At 32.1% G+C, this 18863-nt stretch overlaps 2 protein-coding genes and 1 non-coding gene across 3 annotated transcripts; 2 read left to right on the top strand and 1 right to left on the bottom strand.

Moving 5' to 3' along the window:
* Positions 1-282: 282 nt before the first annotated feature.
* LOC142597870 (myosin light chain kinase A-like) lies at positions 283-13346 on the bottom strand. The gene is made up of 2 exons (XM_075734887.1): positions 12420-13346; positions 283-402 (listed from the first exon to the last, which is right to left on the bottom strand). Exons 1-2 carry the CDS (start codon positions 13344-13346, stop codon positions 283-285), a joined length of 1047 nt encoding a protein of 348 aa, XP_075591002.1.
* Positions 13347-14529: 1183 nt separating this feature from the next.
* LOC142597912 (U4 spliceosomal RNA) lies at positions 14530-14662 on the top strand. The gene has a single exon (XR_012832466.1). It is a non-coding gene; the product is annotated as a U4 spliceosomal RNA (small nuclear RNA).
* Positions 14663-17677: 3015 nt separating this feature from the next.
* Positions 17678-18486, top strand: LOC142597869 (ribosome biogenesis protein NSA2 homolog). Its single transcript, XM_075734886.1, has 2 exons — positions 17678-17748; positions 17781-18486. The coding sequence occupies exons 1-2, from the start codon at positions 17678-17680 to the stop codon at positions 18484-18486; spliced, it is 777 nt and encodes a 258-aa protein (XP_075591001.1).
* The last annotated feature ends 377 nt before the right edge of the window (positions 18487-18863 follow it).

Here is an 18863-nt window from a genome sequence, read left to right as displayed (position 1 = left end):
TAATGTTTTATGTGATAGCTGTCATTCATTGCAAAAAATTGATTCGGTTTCTTATTTACTTGAGTATGATTCTAATACTACTGATTTTTCTGTTTCAGTTGATACTGAAATTTGTGCAGGTTTGATGGATATATTAGAGATTGATAAAAATCCATACGGAAAAAAAATTAATCGAAAGCTTTATGATACCAACTTTAACCAAAACATCCTTAACTTGTTGGCAAGATATAAAAGTAATATGTACTTAAAAAATTTATCAGAAGCCCAGGTCTTCAGGTATGATTATATTTTTTCTGAATCTAATAACCAGCTAACATTATTAATCAAGCCCGAAAAGATTACGGTTAATTGTAAAAATCTTTTTTTACATTGCGATTTAGGCAGTGCAGCAGACGATGCTTTCTATCAAATTAATAAAGATGAAAATTGTCAAGACTTTAACAAAAATTATGTAATTTATCATACTAAATGGCCTGACAAAACCTTAAAAAAAAGTTATAATTGTTTGTTTTATGATGCAAGTTACAAATTATTAGATCAATTCAAGTTAGAGTCTGTTGAATTTCAAGATAATATGAATACGATGTTTAGTGATAATATCTTGCAGTGTATGAAAACTGACGAGGTTAAGTTTTTAGACTATTATACTCATTACAACCGTGTGTATGATTCTTCAGAAACAATTTTAGAATCTTCGGAAAAAATCGTTTTGAATATAAAAGATAAACTCGTTATAACCAGAAATGATGATATTATAACACTAAATTGTACTCAAACTGGATTCTACGAAATAGTAAATTCAACTGATGATAAAACTGTCACGTTTTGTAAAGACACCTCAATAACAATGGAACTTTCTAAATGTGTTTTGGTAAAAGATTTGGGCGTGACGTTTGATTTTGAAAAAATGTTATTAGTTGATGATCCAATTGTGTTTAGATTTTGTCCTATTGTTAATGAAGATCAAGATTCTAACTTACTAGAATCTATAGATAAATTTGAAATTATTAAATTTAGTGATGTACATTCCCGTTTAAATTTATTTATTGACAAGAGTCGATTACGAGGAAACAATTTCAATCTTTTGATTTCAAAAAATAATAATTCACTCAAGGAACAACGTTTAATAGTCGAATTTGCTAATGATAATACAATAATACAAAATGAAAACTACTGGTTACTGAACATTAACATTAGTCCTGATTGCACAAACAATATGGCAATTTATTATAAACTACTTGAAAATTTACCTGATTCATTATTTACTATTAGTTCTATAAGTAATTGTCCTTTGATTGATCGGCTTGGTAAAGTTTTCATTAGTCTTGAATTATTTATGGATTATAAAACAATCACCTTGTTTGACGAAGTTTCAGGCTATCAAAAAATTATTCAGAATGTGAAAAACAATTCAACTTCGGAATCTGTAGATTCAACTAAAATTGACGACGTCTTAATTTATATTTCAGATCGTGATGATCGAATAAACGAGTTTAAATTTGTTATCCAATTTTCTCGAGACAATGACGAAAGTGAAAAATGTTTCCGTTTTGAATATCGGTTGATAAACGGTCTAATCCATCATTTCGAAAAACTTTGCATTGACAAAGGGGTTAAAAAATCATCTGCAGAAATTTTAATTAGTTCTCCATTGCTAGCTTGGTGGGAAATTTCCTCTATTGATAGTCTAATTAAACAAAGATTGATTGTCATTGATAAAACAAAAGTAAACTTCCAGATATTTAAAAATTTTAAAACTCAAGAAACAGGACATTTTCTGTTTGAATTTAGCGACAAGTTTAAGAGTAAACTAGATTTAATGCAAAAAAAAGATGTAAAAAAAGCAGTTCCTACAATTATTTATCAACAGACTAATCGCTGTATGTTCTATAAATATCTTGAAGAAAATCAACTTATCAATCTAGATCTATCTTCTTGCGATGAAAATGAAGATTACTTTATAGCTGTTAAACTGTCAGATTACTCCAATTACGTTGATCTTGGTAAGCTTAAGAACTTTAATAACCCAGATTACACAAGATATTTGGCGCTAAAGCATAAACAAAAGCGTTCTACTGTTGTTTACAATGATAAAAAAGCAATCGATCAGAGTAAAGATCGAAACAAGTACGAACTTCTACGAGACTCAGTTCACGAAAATTATAATAAAATAGTTTGCAAAGTAGAACGAGTCATTTCTAATAATGTTACGTTTTTGTTAGTGGATTTAAAATATCCGATTTTCGTGCAACAATTGGACCATAATTTGAAACCCATAGCAGAACCAATATATGCGTCTTTGAATAATTATAGATTTAATCCATCTCGAGTTTTTTCTTTAAGAAATTTTAACATGGATGTATTTACCGAGTTGGTTTTTATCGTTGAAGGAGCAGATGATTTGTTGGAGTATTTAAAAAATAATTTAAAAACTTACTACTGCATTGTTCATTTGTCCAATTTTTTGACACTAAAAGATAATAAGCCAGAGAGCAACAAAAAACAAAGTAAAGTAATTGATACTGCCGAAGATAGCATGGATCATCAAGCTTTTGACGTTTTTATTAAGCTAAAAGAAAATACGAATTTGATATCTTCAATTAACAATTACTCAATGCAGAAATCAAACATGTTTTCTTTTAACAGTTCTTTTAAGAACTATGTTTTATTAATTTCACAATTTATTCTACATCCTTCGTGTGAAAACGCAAAGAAACTGATTTGTTTGAGGTTAAATTATACATATGGACTTGGATTTATTTATAGTTATGAAAATGTCGACATCCATTTATTATTCTCTCGAAGTTTTATAAAATATCTGGAGAGTTGCAATATCAAAATAAATAAAAAAGAAGCTTTAAAATCGATATTTGAAGATTGCTTAAGCAAGTATCAATGTTATAAAAATTCATTTTACTTTCAAGGTTTAGATACATCGATTAATGGCTTTGGTTATGAACCAGAGACTGTTCATTTATTGCAAAATTTATCAAGTGGTTCATTACGTCAGTTTTATAATTACACAAAACTTTCGTGTTGTAAAATATGTGCAGAGTCTTTTAAGTCAAACAATTCTTTTTTCACAAAAAAAAATACACAAAACGATACAAATACCACATCAGTTTCGTCTGATGATAATACAGTAAACAATAAAAATAAAATAGATTGTGCAGTTTACAAGGACAATGCCAGAGTGAAAACAAGACTTTTTTTGAAACCATTAGAAAATCGAAAATTAAAGCCATTTTTATGGCTACCAAGTGAAAATAGTCACGAAGTTATAAAAGACATACTCAATGTAGCAAGGACTTCCGATGAAACTATTTTTGTGAAAACTAATTTCAAAATTCTTTTACTAAACATTTTTGGAAAATACTTAGATAATTCTCACTCTTTAGTTGAAAGATTAATTTCTAAGGAAATAGCTTCTTATGATGATTTACAAAGCTTGACGAACACTACACATCCAGCTGAATTATCATCGTTTGAAAATAAAATCATATATGTCGATTTTTCTGATTTTGCTAGCGATCTATTAGTGAAAAAAATCGTTTCAGCGAAATGGTTTGACAATATTTTGGTTTTATTCTCGTCCGTAAAATTTAAAACATTACGATTCAATTGTCAGTCCATTATAACATCTCCAAAATTACTCAAATATTCAGTTTGTACTTTAATCGATAATATCATTATAATTAAAGTCGCTGTACCTTTGGAATATATACCTACATTTAATCAAATCGTTTTAGCTGATGGAATAAATTTAAAAATACACGTCGAAAATAAACTTCAAACATCTTCAGATGAATTTGAAAAAAATCTTACTTTTGAAAATCGTTTATATCACAAATTACTTTTAGAAATTGATATCTTGGATAATATGAAAAAACATTATTCAATAATTCATTACGAGTTCGATAAATTAACGTTTTTAAAAGAAAAGAAAGCACTTGTTTCTTCTTTGAAACCAGTAAAATCTATTATTCAAAGTTATTATTCTGAATGTAATGATTTTCATTATGTATTATTGCCGCCTCTAAACATAAATTCAGCTTGTCTGTTTTTAGATGGGATTTTACACAGTTGTTGTTCATTGAAAAGAAGAACCACCGAAGTCGAAAACCTTAAAGGAAACTTATTTTACAAATCGATAATATGGACTGAAAGCTTAGATGAAAATACTAAACTTCATAATTCAATCATATTTCCGGAGAAAAGTTTTGGAAATTTAAAATTTCCGTTTGTGTTTACCAATGTAAAAAAAATTATTGCCACATCTGAAGACACTTATAACATGAGTATATACGAACTTGATAAAGTAGCCAATGTAATTACAAAGCAAGCTTTAAAGCGGAATAATGTGTTTGACACAGAATGGGAAACGGTAGAAGAAGTTGAAATATTAGATCAGCAATGTGAAAATGAAGTTATTTCGGAAGTTCTACTTTTGCCCCAAAACGATATTACTGTTACTCTCAAGAATTTATTGATTTCTGATTTGCAAGGCAATTTCAACAGCGAGAGAGATACCAAGTTGTTATGGTTCGTTAAGTGCTTAGCAGATGAGATAAATTTACACGACAATGATTTTGTTAATAATACTAATAATTTGAATAGAGTTTATTATGATGACTTTTTGAGTATAGTGGCAACTGATCCGAATAAATCAGTTGTAGAAAAGCAAGCTACTGATTCTTTTATAATTACAAATCCAATGGTGTCATTGGCTTACACGGACGATTATGTTTTCAATATTTTGGACAAGCAAATTAAAGAAACTAACTATGGTTCAACTAGTTTTATCGATTATTACTTTCATAATACCTTAGTTAATCAAACTGAAATTTGCGTTAATTACAAATGCCAATACAGTAGTATGAATCAAGAATCAATAAAAACAAAGTTAGGATCTGATTTTGAAAAACTTTGGTACTTCAAGCACTCTGATAATTCTTCAAATTTACTAAACGTTGATTACAATAAAATCAACGACAGTCTCTTTATTAGATACTTAGAATCCAAACTTTCCAGACTTGATAACTTTAATCATAAAGAAATGTTTGACAGCATTTCTGTCCTTAAAAACGTGCTCTTTAATTATACCGAGATGGAATTATTAGATCTTGATTCAAAGAAAATATCTTCTGAGTCTAATATTTCGTACAACGAATTATTTTCTTGGTTGTCTTTAATTTACTTGAACGTTTTCAAAAAATCAAAACGTTTGAGTTACGCTGATAACTTGATAATACGGTTAGAACATAAATTACTTAACAAAAAAATTGAAACCTATATCAATGAATCGATTGAAAATATAAAGCAAATTTTCAACGCAAAAGAGACTATGGAATACACAGTTGTTAGTCGGTTAACAGATATATTCTTTATCGAGGCCATTATAGCTAATAACGAAACATTTGAAAATATCATTTCTAAATTAGAAGACGATTTCAAAGTACTTAGTTCTACAAATACAGAAGTTGCTGAATCACACATAGATAGAAATTATTTGCTGCCTGTTGTTTTTACCGTTATTAAACCTGAATTGCACAGTTTAATTTATTTTGAAAAAAGCGTATCACCTGAACTTAGTCGCATTTTAAGACGATTACTTTCGAAGAATTATACTTTAGTAAACAATTTAGTTGTGCTTAGGAAGAGTTTTGATGAGTATGTTCCTGTGTCTTGCCATATAGAAATTTTTGAAGATAAATTGATTTGTGAATCTAATGTCGTTGACAAATCAGAGACTCTGAACTTATATGTCGCAGTAGATTTTGCTAAGTGGTACCAGTCGTTAAACGAAAATCTAATCAAAAAAAATCAGGTTTTTATAATTTCGCTCTATACTGTTTCGTTGCTATGTTTCATGTACTACTTAGTCATGTCACTTTACCGTGAAAATAAAACGATAACTCCAAGTTTTAAAAAGTTGTTCTCAGGTTTTATGTATGATACCCCACCTAGCTATCACGATTCATCAGATAAAAAATCTCGAATTAGCAAGGTTACCGACTTATTGGGAAAGTTAATGCAAAAAACTGAAACCGGCCAATCATTTATTAAGTCTTTGTTCTACTTATCTAAAAACACCGATGAAAAAAACTTAAATACGAACGCAATCATCAATTCTTACAATATACATTTGGCATTAACTAGAAACGTTACTAATTATAAATTAGACTTGTCAGCTCTTGTAGTAAAGCATAAAATTGAAAATTTGGTTATTTCAAAATCAAACATATATCTATTGAATATAAAACTCATCGATTATTTGGAACTTTATTCTTTATTACTTCCTTCTAAACATCAACACGAAAAAAAACTGATCTTCAAGTTATTTAATTATTTCTTTTCTAGACGGCTAGAAAATGATCACAACCAGCTGGCAAGCATTAAAAAAATTAATGGGGATGAGGATCAAGGTTTGTTCTGCCTCGTGAATTCAGCTTCCTTTAATAAAAACGTTAAAGTTCAGGTAAAAATTGATCATGGGCTGAGATTCGTCATTAACTCTCATTTTGCATTTGTACGGAGGATTTTAATACACAAGTATTTGCTTATGAACGAGCGATTTTCCGATTTTAACTACTTGAAAATCGGATTTTTACCCGGAACACTGTATTGCAACAACATTTCACTTCCTTGCTATTTGTCCCTGTCTTTATATTCAAGTATAATATTAGTTTATTTAAAGAACCAAAGACGAAAAAATTATTTTTTTAATCTGCTTGAGGCAAAGTTGTCACTTGCTTCGACTGGTATGATTGAGTTGAAGCAAAATTTGTTTTTTTACATTCCGTCGACCATATCTTGTTTTAACCCGTCTGTGTGCAGAAGCTTTATCGACTTAAGTTCTACTAAGACTGTTTATAAATGGCTTTCTAGGCTTCAGAAAATGATTGCTAAACGTTTAGCTTGCAAATCCAACAACAAAAATTTGCTTTGTAGTTCCCATAGTGGCGTAAACAGCGAAAGTTTCGCGTCTTTGTATCCAACAAACTGTGTGATGAACTATCCAATTCAGACTTTGAAAAATAAAACTTTATCGCTTGTTCCAAAAGTTTGTCATTCAATTAGTTGTTTCATTAACGGTTTTAATGGGGAAATCTCTGTTGTTTGCAATTCTCAAACAAACGATATTTATTTATTAATATACTTTTCTGAACATTTAAACAAGAAAAATGCTTTTCTGCAATACTGTCTATCTCTTGATACTAAGTCAATAATTCGTGTTTCAGCAATAGAATTCAATGTAATTAAACGCAACTATCATGCAGACGATGATATGTACCTTAGTTCTGTTAAATTAGCGTTGATACCTTATTTCTGCGTCTATTTAACGAATAACGAAGTTTTGTATTTGGGCACAGACAATTTACTAACTACTGTGTTACTAAAGATTCAACTAAATAAATACTGGCTCATTAATCAAAAAAACTCAAAAACTGAGTATGAGTTAAACAAAGATTGCTTTTCAGTAAATTTCAATTTAGAACCGTTTGATGTATACGAGAAAAATGATTCATTTCTACGAATTTCGAATGAGTTTTGCATTGAAGACTCAGTTCCAAAAGAACCTATTACTACTGAAGATATTTGTTTAAGCGATTACATATTTAATTACAGATCTACAGTTGCTAAAAACCAAGATCAGGCTCGAAAAACTTTGTTGTTTACTCCTCACATAGTTCTCATATTATCCACAAAAGAGCTCACGTTCACGAAACAACAATATTCGTTCGACCAGTTTTTCACGGAGGACCGAGTTGTTATTTTATTACCTACGCGCGAAAATAAAAAAGAAAACTGGCAAAGATTTATAACAAATTACGCACTAATCGTTGTCAAAAATAACGTTGTCGATGTTTTAGCCAGTGGATCAAGCATAGGCTCATTGCAGAATAAATATTTATCTTCTACTGATAATCCACACGCAAGCTCTGTTTGTAATGATCTGATGAAAAAAAAAGTCTTTGCAAAGACGGATTGTTTTGCGAATGATAAACCCGAGCTAGACAATGATTTCAACTTTAATGAAGATACCATAAATCAACAAATCAGTCAATTTAATAACTGCTTCAAAAACAATTCTTACTATATTTTAATATATTTGTTAAGAACGCTGAACAAAGACGACATTGGGAAAATTTGGTTTTTATCAACTTCCATTACAAACCAAGCGCTTGTAGCACGTTTTCCAATTAATTATTATTTTAACGTATCGTTGCTATCAATATTCTCGTTTTATCTCGTGTCAAATGTTTGGGGGACTTTGGTAATTACAATGAGTATGATATTCTTTCAGAACAGCATTGATTTGAACTGGGTGTTGAACTCAATGCTATCGTTTTACTATTTTCCTTTTTTGCTAGGAGTCTCCATCACCAGTGCTGTTTTAACATTTGCTACTTTACGGTTACTGACTAAGTTTACACATAGCTGTGTGAAAAAAAAAAAATCCGCAAACTTTCTTCTTGGGAGTCATACGATCGTCATACTTTTGCTGAGTCTGTTTAATGTGCTAAACTACATGGCAATATTTGGTTTTAAAATAACGTTCACGCCATCAAGCTTTGTCAAGTTTAATTTACTGTGTTCTACAACAATTTTCATTCTCACCGTTATGCTCAGTGAAACAGAAAAGTACATATACAGCAAATGTTACCTGTTTAAAAATTTTTCAAAAAAAGACCAAGTTGACTTGCTAAGCTTGTTTCCAATAGATAAAGTTTTGCGCGAGCAATGTAATATAGATAAAAGGTAAAAATTTTTATAATTAACAATGGTGTAAAATTTTATAATTAATCAACAGCTGCGAGCGTGTTCAAAATCAAATTCTGGGAACTATCATCGTCGAGCTCGAGCTTATCACATAACAATGCAAGCAAATTTTCGTGTTTAGTCTCTTTATAAATGAACATTAAAGAATTGAGATATCTTTTTTCCACAACGTTGAGGCTCGATAAATATTCATATAATAAGTCAAACAATTTTCTTTCAGAAAGTAATAATAAGACGTTACTAGACAACTTCATCTGAGTCGGATTTATATTATCGCATAATATATTGTCAATATTTGGTATGGCGATTTTGCTAAAGTATAGTTCAGCAAGATTGTTGAGAACTCGTTCGGTTTTCGCCACTAGGTTGTTTTCGTTTCTCAATACTGTTTCAATCATGGGGAGGATAAAATTTTCGCGTTTGTATGCGTGTAATTCGAGTATTAATTGGCTAAGAGCGACGCAAACGAGCTCAAAAAAAAGCATGTCAGAAGTTGTCAGATATAAATTGAACTCAGAAACCAGTGCTCTTTGAGTCTCCGGACAATTAGAAGTAATAATGGTCTCCTTAAAAAACTCTTTCAAAAAAAATAATTTGTATCGCTTGATGTAGAAAAGGTCGCTGTCTCTCACAAAAAAACTATGAATCTGATCGAGAAAAACCGAAAGCGTGTATTTTGGGTATTTTTCGTAGTAAGTAACAAGCTTGTTCAGCACAATGTATAATTGTTCAGGGTTAAGAGTGTTTAAGAACGAAAGATTCGCCGGAAGAATGTTTTCCGTTATGATCGTCTTGACAAATTCTTCTTGATTTTTTAGATTATCAAGGAGCTTAAATAAAAAATCTGTTAAAGTTGACACGACGACAAAGCTAGAATGAGTCAATCTGTGCTTCAGTTTGTTAACAAGCTCGTTGCACTCACTCTGGGACGAGAACGGATACCGTTTCATGACAATGTTGTGGATGTAAGCTTGGCCGTACTCAGTGCATGTAGACATAAATAGAATCAAGTGAAGCATTAGTTTGTGGTCAATGACAAAATTGTCGCCATAAATAAAGTCAAGCGTAGTTAGTGTAGCCGCTATAACTATTTGATTGTACTCTTTGTATAGTAGTTCTTCTAAAGTGGCACGAGTAGTGTCTAGTTCAATTATCGACGGATCAAAACGATATATTTTTGGCAAACACATTATTGCACAATTGCGGACGTACGCATCGTTATCTTTGATCAACTCCATCACCGTGTTCAACGTGCATTCCAGCGAATTTTCTGTTAGCAAGTTTCCCAAACTACGGATGGCTTGTCCGCGGATTATCGGATTAACGTTTTTGCAGTCCACCAACAATCGGTTGACTGAAAGAATCAACTTGTCTGCGCACTTTTGCGAAATAAAGATGAAATACATGTTTATCAACTGCTTTATTTCAATCGATTTTGTCATGCTGCAGTTTAGAACACTCGTGAACGCTGAGGAAACGTCTTTGTTTTCCAAAATGCATTGGATCAGGCGTTTTAAAGCCTTTTTTTTGTCAGAATTAGAATTTGAGTTTAACAGGCTGATTGCCTCCGCTAAAGTGGATTCTTCATCTTTTTTGGAATCGCTCGCTAAATTGTTAATTAAGTTTGGTATATTTGTGGCGATCGACGTAAGCTTAGATTTTATCTTATTAGTCCAATTGGCCATTGTTAAAATGAAATGGGTAAATCGTGATTGCTTCTTTATTTAACTAAATGGTAACACATAGTTAAACTAAACGTTTCTTCCGGAATTTAAGAACGTCTAGCGACAAGTAATAATTAATTCGCAATTATTAACTTTGGATTTTTAACTCCCAATATTTTTGCAGAACTCTTTATTTAGTATTTTTTAATCAATTTCGACCGAAAAACACAGAATTGCACAAATGCCGCACAGATTTGCCAAGTCTTCGTGAATTAAAGAGTCTACAGATATTTCCTGCACGTCGATGTGAGAGCAGAATGCCAAAAGTTCTTCGTACTGCTTGTTGACTTTTGGTTCGTTTGAAAAAACTATAGATTCAGATACCATCAGTTCTTTGATCGCGCCTAGCTCGGCCGCTTTCATGACAGTGGGTAAACCATATGCAATTTTGTTGCTGTTGGTAGCTACTAATTTTTTGAACTCGACCATCAATTTTACCGGCTTCAAGTCTACTTTTTTATCGACAAGCGAGACAAAGTTGTTGTCGACCAAGAGTTTTTTTGCTGAAGCCATCTTCACCAAAAGACATTCATAAAATTGGATTTTGCTTGTGTTGCGCTTTATGTCGATTAGAGCGTCATTGTTTTCTTCCTGGAGAAACATAAAAAGTGTTGAGTAAAGTGCACGAGAAGTGCCAGTCACTAAACACTTGATTTGGTTCAGGTCTATTGATGACGTGACGAGTTTCATCAGCGCTAAAAAGCTGTTCTTGCTTTTCTTCGATAGTTGTTTGTAACTACTCGCTGCTTCACATTTGAAAGATAAACAGCCGACATTCGCTATGTAATCTTTAAACACGACATACAGCAAGGCAGAAGTTGAATTGAATAGTAGCACGCTTAAATCAGGCTTTAAGTTATTCGCCGCTTCTAAAATTTTGTAGTGCTTGGCTGTCCAATTTGCCTTAGTGAGGGTTAGACTTGTACCTGTCCCGAGTTCAAAGGCGTGGTATTGACCTAAACTTATATCCGTGTGTTCTTCAACGCACACTCCATTAACGCGAATGGAATCTATTTTCGTGTTAGTACCCCCAGTTTCGCTAGTATCGACGCAGTAATCTTTTTTTTTAATCTCAAGAGAAATTGTTATGTGTTTAATTCGCGAATTTTTGCCATCTGCACTGAAAACTTTCCGGGTCGTAGAAGTCCGTATTACGTCGTTTATTTCCAGCAACCTGTTCAAATACCATAAATCATACTGAGATTCAATCTCTAAAGTCACACTGTCTTTTATAGACGTGATTTTTTTGAATATTTTCATTACACATATATTTGATGCAGAAAATCTTACATATAAAAAATATCTAGTGCGAATTATTAATGTAAAAATAAATTAGTCGTGTTTAATGACAATAACTCGTGACTTTTCTATTAAATTTCGTTCAAGTTTTATTGTCTCGATTGGAAAGTAATTTTCAGCATCTTCATCAAAATTGATGTACTGAATCGAAATTCCACACACGTCTTTAAAATTATTCAAAGTCATCGTTTCATTGTTGTCAGAAAAAAGTTTTATCATACTTGTAAGCTCTTCGTGATTGTTAACAAGCTTGAAAAAACAGGACGCTGAAATAATGTTTGTGTACGTTAGACAAGGACTTTTGAACACGTTTAACTGATCGTAAAGTTCGTCATACTTTTCTTTATCATAACGATCTTTGATATCATACTTTTGAAACGTGATTGTAAAAAATTCTTTCGTAATTTTACCTGTTTTGCTGATGTCGAACACATTAAATAAAAAATGACTCCATTTTGTTGGCAATGATTCTAATGTCAGTGCATACATAATTATCTGCTCGAAAATATTGAAGTTAGCACCGAAATACTTCATTGCGTTTAAATATTCGCCAAGAATTTTGTAATGCTTAATGGTGATGTTTGTGTCTAGAATGTCTTGATTAATGCAAACATTTCTTAGCCACGGGTGATGCAAAGCGTATTCAGCGTCAGGACGTAACGCGATGTTTTTGCAAAGCAAAGAAGAGATAAAAGATTTGGCTTTATCACTCACGTCATTCCAAACTTTGTTTTTGAAATTGAATGAGTTGTTCTTTATTTCGTCTAATATTTGACTGTCTTTATTTCCGTTAAAGGGTGGCATACCACTGAGTAACATATATATTATGACCCCAATTGCCCAAACATCGCATTTGTGTTGATAACATCCATCGATAACTTCAGGAGAAACGTAATAAACAGTTCCGTGCATGGCTGTCATTGGAATTATTGTGGAAAAGACTCTACCAAAACCGAAATCTATTAACTTTAGAATTTTTTTCCCTAAATCAGAAAACACCCAGTTTTCCAGTTTAAGATCTCTATGACAAATTTTTTGACTGTGGCAGTAGGCAATCGTGGAGAGCATTTGGACGGCAAGCTGTTTAACGTCGCTTTCTTGTAAATGTTGCTTGCTAATTAAATGGTCATACAATTCTTTTCCAGAAGAAAGTTCCATAATTAAAATAATGTTGCCGTCGTCTTCAAATACATCTATTAACCGAGCAATTGATGGATGATCTAGCTTAAGGTAAGTCAAAACTTCGTTTCGAGCCATAGAAGTTTTTTTGTTGTTATGGATATCCGTAGTAAGTGTTTTAACTGCAAAGTATTCACCTGTGTAACGGTTAACAGCCAACCGTACGACGCCGCTAGCACCAGTTCCAATTATGCTTTCTTTTAAATCGTACTTATAGTAAATATCTTGATTTTTATTTTTAAAAACTCTTATTGTATTGATGCAGCGAGGATAATCATTGTGAAAAGTTGATGAATTCAACGGATCATGTTCAACGTGATGTGATGTTAATGAATTACAGGCTTCACTGCCTCCATACATGACAGTTTGGTTCTCTCTAAAGATTTTTTTAAATTCTTCGCCATTTGAGGATTCCCATAATTTCGCGTTATATTTCGCCGTTTTATCCCGATAACATTTTGCTTTGCAAAAACCGTTAATAATTTTACATAGACGATATACCATTTAAAAAAGCTAACTATCTTCTCAATTTATCGAACTAACATGTATCTACTTCGTTCTAGTTATTTATTACGGTGAACAAACATATTTTAGGTAGGCGTACGATAATTGTGTGTAATGTTTCTTTGTCGCACCAAACAAGATTATTAATTACATATCATAAAAGTGAGCTAAATAAATATTCAGAACATTTCAATGTTATAATTTTTCTTCGGCAATTATTGCACATAAAAATATTAGTTTTATACATAGTATGGTTGATTTAAGGCACTGGAATATTCTTAGAAATTTGGTATTGGTACGTTGCCACACGATTTACGTTTTAGCAAGTATTAACAGAAAATGCTTTTGTCGAGCTACTGCCTTCTTGGCTGAGTGGATATGTGTGTAACCAAAACGACATTGATTCTTTTTTACTAAACTGGAAAATCATTCAACGGCAAATTGAGGAAAAAGTAAGTTTTAGAATCTTTACTTGTTTAAGAAAAACGTATTGAAAATTTCCAATCATTTTGAGCACGCTTTCAATATTCTCATTGAGTCGCGCGTTATCAGAATTTTACAGCTATATCAAATTGTTAGAATACGTAAATTATCACTAGACTCTGTGACTCCTTTGACTATCCAAGATAAGAATGCCTCCATTAGAATACTTGAATCCTTAGAGAAAGAATATGCAAAAAATATAGTGAGTTTCCTTTCAGAAGAAAAAATGCCAACGTATGCGACACGAGCAACTGAATCAGCATTTATCGAGTTACCTATGCATTCGTTAACTTTAGACAAGTTGACCACGTCAATCAGTGTTAACACAGAAGATTACATTAAGAAAAACTTAATAAATGACGTAAAAAAAATTATCTACAACGATACTGGTGACAACGAATGCGCAAACAAAAAATTTATTTTTTGCGCCCCGCAAGGTTATTTTCGTCAAGGTTTGTATAAATACAACTTTAGATCTGAAATTTAATTTTTTACCCGCCACGAGCTTTTGCTTAAATAAATTAAAAAAATAAGCTTATTATAAAATTAATTAAATATCCTTGGGCGAAGGGCGGTTACAGTGTAGTTGACGTTTATTCGGATACCTGATAATTGCTAATTGAAAACTTCAAGTCCAATTCCTATGCTTAAGAGTCAGTCTTAAGTTAATATTTAAAGCCTATTTTAGGTTCTGATTTTTTTATGTCTATCGATATCAATCAGTTATTTGTTGAATTCGACTTTATTTTTTTTGAATCTATCGTTTCAAAAGTTTTTAGTTTGTCGTTCAGTAACAAGCTGGTATCGAAAGCCGGAGTCTGTGACTACAAAAATTGCATAATAAAGTTAAATAGAAATTTGCTCGATTATTTAAATGAAAAGAGCGTTAAGGAGGTTCTCCTACATGAAATGGTTCATGCTTATATATATTTGGCACACAGATCTCCTGAACACTTAAAACACGGCAAATTGTTTAAAAAATACTCAAAGATTATCAATGAAACTTTGCAGATTAACATTACAGTGACTCATAACTATCATGATGAGGTGTTTCACTGTTCAATATTAAATTTGAAGTCTTGCAAAAGTTGTGGCTTTCACTTCAGTGTGAAAAATAAAAAAGAGCAACTTTTAGGTTTAGTTCACACGTTAATATGTCCAGGTACTTTGGAACGCGGTGTGCAGCCAGCTTTAAAATTCAGTATTTCTCATATCAAAAGTTTACAAAACTATTTATCTCATCACGATTTTACAATTTTGTGTAGATTGATTCAAAAACCAGCCGATTTAATATCTAATTTGTCAAACAAAGTTTCATCAGATTTACTTGTGTGCTCCAGGTGTTATTTTAGATTAAATAATCCTTGTGACGCTACACAACAGGCTCACAGGCATTATTGTAAAGGTATTTATATCCTCGACCCATTTAAAACAACGCGTTTTTCGGTTGAAAACTGGGTTTCAAAATCAAAACTTGCAAAGTTAGCGACTAAATATGAAGAAATAAAATTTGAACCACTTCAAGAGTTTTATTTAACCATTTTATATAATGAAATCAGCTTGGAAAAGTAAAATTTATAATTCGTTTATAAAAACTTGTGTATTTGAATTTTTGGTGAGTAGTGATTTTATTTTGGCTGTACCTACGATCCTTTCCATTTCTAAATAATGATACTTTGTATGCCAGTAAATAAGGCATAATGGCTTAATTTTATATGAATTCGCGACACTGTCAGTCACGTCAGTGTTCATTTGTTTAAATAGGTCGTTAAATATAAACGGATTCGTGGGGGGTTCCAGAAATACCAAATGTTTGTAACCTGAAAGTAAATTTCTATGGTAATAATAAAACCTTTCAGAAAGAACCAAAATAGTTATTGTTTTCGCTTTCAAATCAGCAATTCGGGACTGCAGTGTTTTTAGGCTGTGTTTTTCACTCACGCATTGAAAATTGTCTGTAGATACACCGGATTTAAGTAATTTTTTAACTGGCTTATAATGAACTTCGTTAGGAATTACGAGCAGAACGGGATCTTCTACGATTTGAGAATGAAATTCTTTGATAAAATGTTGGTAAAACGTAAGGTAAACTTCGTCTTCTAATATGGACATTAAAAAAAGCCCGCTATCGTCTGAAATTTTTTTTGCTTGTTCTCCGACGCTAATAACATTTACTGTAGGAGTGCTTCGAATAAGATTTAGCAGATAATTTCCATGATAAGTAAATAGTTGTGCATATCCTCGAATGTTTTGAAGCGGGTTAGATAAAATAACGCTGTTTTTAGTGCCAGATAAAAAAATTTCTTGACGCAAGTAGATTGGCGCATTAGGAACATCTTCCTGGAAATAAGACTTCCTAAGCCTGTCAATGCAAAAGTTTTTGCAGTAACTACTTGGCTCTCTGTTGCAAAGTTTTATTATTTTGTCTAAATGTGTAGCATTTTGTTGTTCCAATACGTCTACCTGGCTTGCAACCAAAATTTCAATTGACGATAGCAGTAGCAAGTCATAATCAGATTCATTGTAATTTTGCTCGTAAACAACATTTTGTTTTTCTTGATTCTTTACTAAAGCTAGGCGAAGTCCAATCGGCGACGCTATAATCAAGGAAGCAGTTTCGAGTGAACAATTGAAATTCATTTTGTTGTTGACGATTTTAATTGGCAACAAAAAAATATCGTGAGAATCACCTCGAAACGTGTTAATATAATCTAGACTTTTGGGATTGGAGTTAACTCGTTTGCACATGTGTAGTCCATGCTCGCTTTCACTCAAAACATCTATATTATCGGCTTCGTCGGATCTGTACTCAAAAAGCTTGTCTAAATTCTCTGCTTCTAAATTGGTGAACTTGAAGATGGTATGAGCCCACAAATAAGCGTGAAACCTAGTTGGACAAAGAACCAGAACACGGGCATTGGCCCATCCTGAGTTTCGATATTGACCGTTTGACATTTCTTCGCTGCAATGTTTAGCATACAATTTATGGCTTAAACAAACTTTATAAAACATTAAATGGCGAGCAATGTGCATGGCAGTAAGTGTTTGATAAACGTCAAATGTTAAGAAGTTAAAATTAGTTAGATACACTGATTTGTAGTCAGTCATGAGCTTGAAAAAAGTTCCGTAGTCAATATTATCATTTAAGTACCTCGTTAGTTCTGAAGAAGTTTTGATATTGCTGTCCAAACTTAATCCCATTGAGTTCAAACATATATGCACAGAAGAAATTTCGTCTAACTTTTTAGTTTGATACACGGGAGATTCGTTCAATATAGTTTCATAAAATGTACGGTGCTTAAACAAATAGTGCTTTAAAACGGACAGAAAACTTGAAGGGCACAACAGTTCGTCAGATGTGAATTGCCATCTAAGAATATTGAAGTCTAAAAATTGTGGCGGAAATTTATAATTATCATTACTTTTGATAGAAGCTTGTTGATAAAATGAAGCCGATTTTGATCTACAGTAGTCATTAAAATGAAAACTTACTCTATAAACCGATTTGTTTCCTCAGGATCTACAGTGGAATCGAAACTAATAAATCTTAAAAAAAATTTTTCTATCCATGCTTCATCATTCATATGGGGAAAGCAAAATCAATAATAAAATATTTTTTAAAAGTTTAAAATTTTGTTAAAAATAAACAAAAAATATATAAAAATATTTTGGTTGTTCGTTATCCTAATTAATTTTGTTATAGAATGCCTCAAAATGAATATATAGAACTACACCAAAAACGATTTGGGAAGCGTTTTGACCATGAAGAAAGACTGTAAGTTGGTAAAAAGCTGGAATTTACTTTAGTCGTAAGAAACAAGCCAGATTGCCCCATGAAATAAGCAGGAAGTGCAGGAAAACTAGAAAGTTGAAGGCCAAGATTTTGAATCGCAAGAGATTTGTTGAAAAGATAGAAATTAAGAAAAAACTTAAGCAGTCAGAGGTTAAAGAAACAGAGCCAGAGGCTGTTATATCCGAAAATGTTGTTCCAACTTATTTACTCGACCGAGGTGGAGTCACTTCTGCGAAAGTTTTGACAAATATGATTCGCCAAAAGCGAAAAGATAACGCCGGTAAATGGGTTGTTCCAATTCAAAAAGTGAAAGCGCTAACTGAAGCTGACATGTTTTCAGTTTATAAATCAGGTAAACGTCAAAAAAAAGCATGGAAGAGAATTTTGAACAAAGTAGTATTCGTTGGAGACGATTTCACAAGAAAACCACCTAAACTCGAACGATACATTCGTCCGTCTGCTATGCGAATGAAAGTGGCAAATGTGACTCACCCAGAGCTTAAAACTACATTTCAACTAAGCATTGTAGGCGTAAAAAAGAACGCTCAGTCGGCTTTGTATACTTCTCTCGGTGTTATTACAAAAGGTACAATAATCGAGGTTGATGTAAGTGATTTAGGATTGGTAACGCAAACAGGAAAGGTTGTATGGGCAAAATACGCTCAAGTAACCAATAATCCAGAAACAGATGGCTGTATCAATGCCTTATTATTAACTTAAGAGATTTTTGTGCCTATTGAGACGTTAGCCGTCGTCGAATAATATTATTTTAAAATATATATTTATTGAAAGATTTGTAAAGACAACTAATAACATACTCCGATTTTGATAAAACTATCTTAGTTTCTTCTGTTTTTAACACGTCATCTAAACACTCATCGACTTTTAAGTTACAATGATCAAGTCTAACGAAAATTCAAACTGCGTGGTCGAGCAAGATAGTTATTGTGGTTGGACTTTCGTGTCACGAAAAACACAGTCGATGAGTAACGGACAAGAACGAGATACTGTTGAAGATATACTTGGTTGTACAACTTGTGAATCCTTACCCGACGAAATAAGGTTACTCGATGGACTTTTGATAAGTTATAAAACGT

This window comes from Dermatophagoides farinae, unplaced genomic scaffold (genome assembly GCF_024713945.1).
Source record: "Dermatophagoides farinae isolate YC_2012a unplaced genomic scaffold, ASM2471394v1 contig1, whole genome shotgun sequence".
In the NCBI taxonomy this organism is placed as follows: domain Eukaryota; kingdom Metazoa; phylum Arthropoda; class Arachnida; order Sarcoptiformes; family Pyroglyphidae; genus Dermatophagoides; species Dermatophagoides farinae.
Note: the sequence above shows the minus strand (reverse complement) of the source record. Positions and strands in the feature narration are given on the sequence as shown.

Coding starts and splice junctions, on each gene's coding strand:
- LOC142597870 (XM_075734887.1), bottom strand. CDS start 13,346: ATGTATGGAGGCAGTGAAGCCTGTAATTCATTAACATCACATCACGTT. Junction 403..12,419: donor ATCACCCGTGGCTAAGAAAT/GTTTGCATTAAT, acceptor TTAATTTGATAG/AAAGCATCGTCTGCTGCACT.
- LOC142597869 (XM_075734886.1), top strand. CDS start 17,678: ATGCCTCAAAATGAATATATAGAACTACACCAAAAACGATTTGGGAAG. Junction 17,749..17,780: donor TTTGACCATGAAGAAAGACT/GTAAGTTGGTAA, acceptor AATTTACTTTAG/TCGTAAGAAACAAGCCAGAT.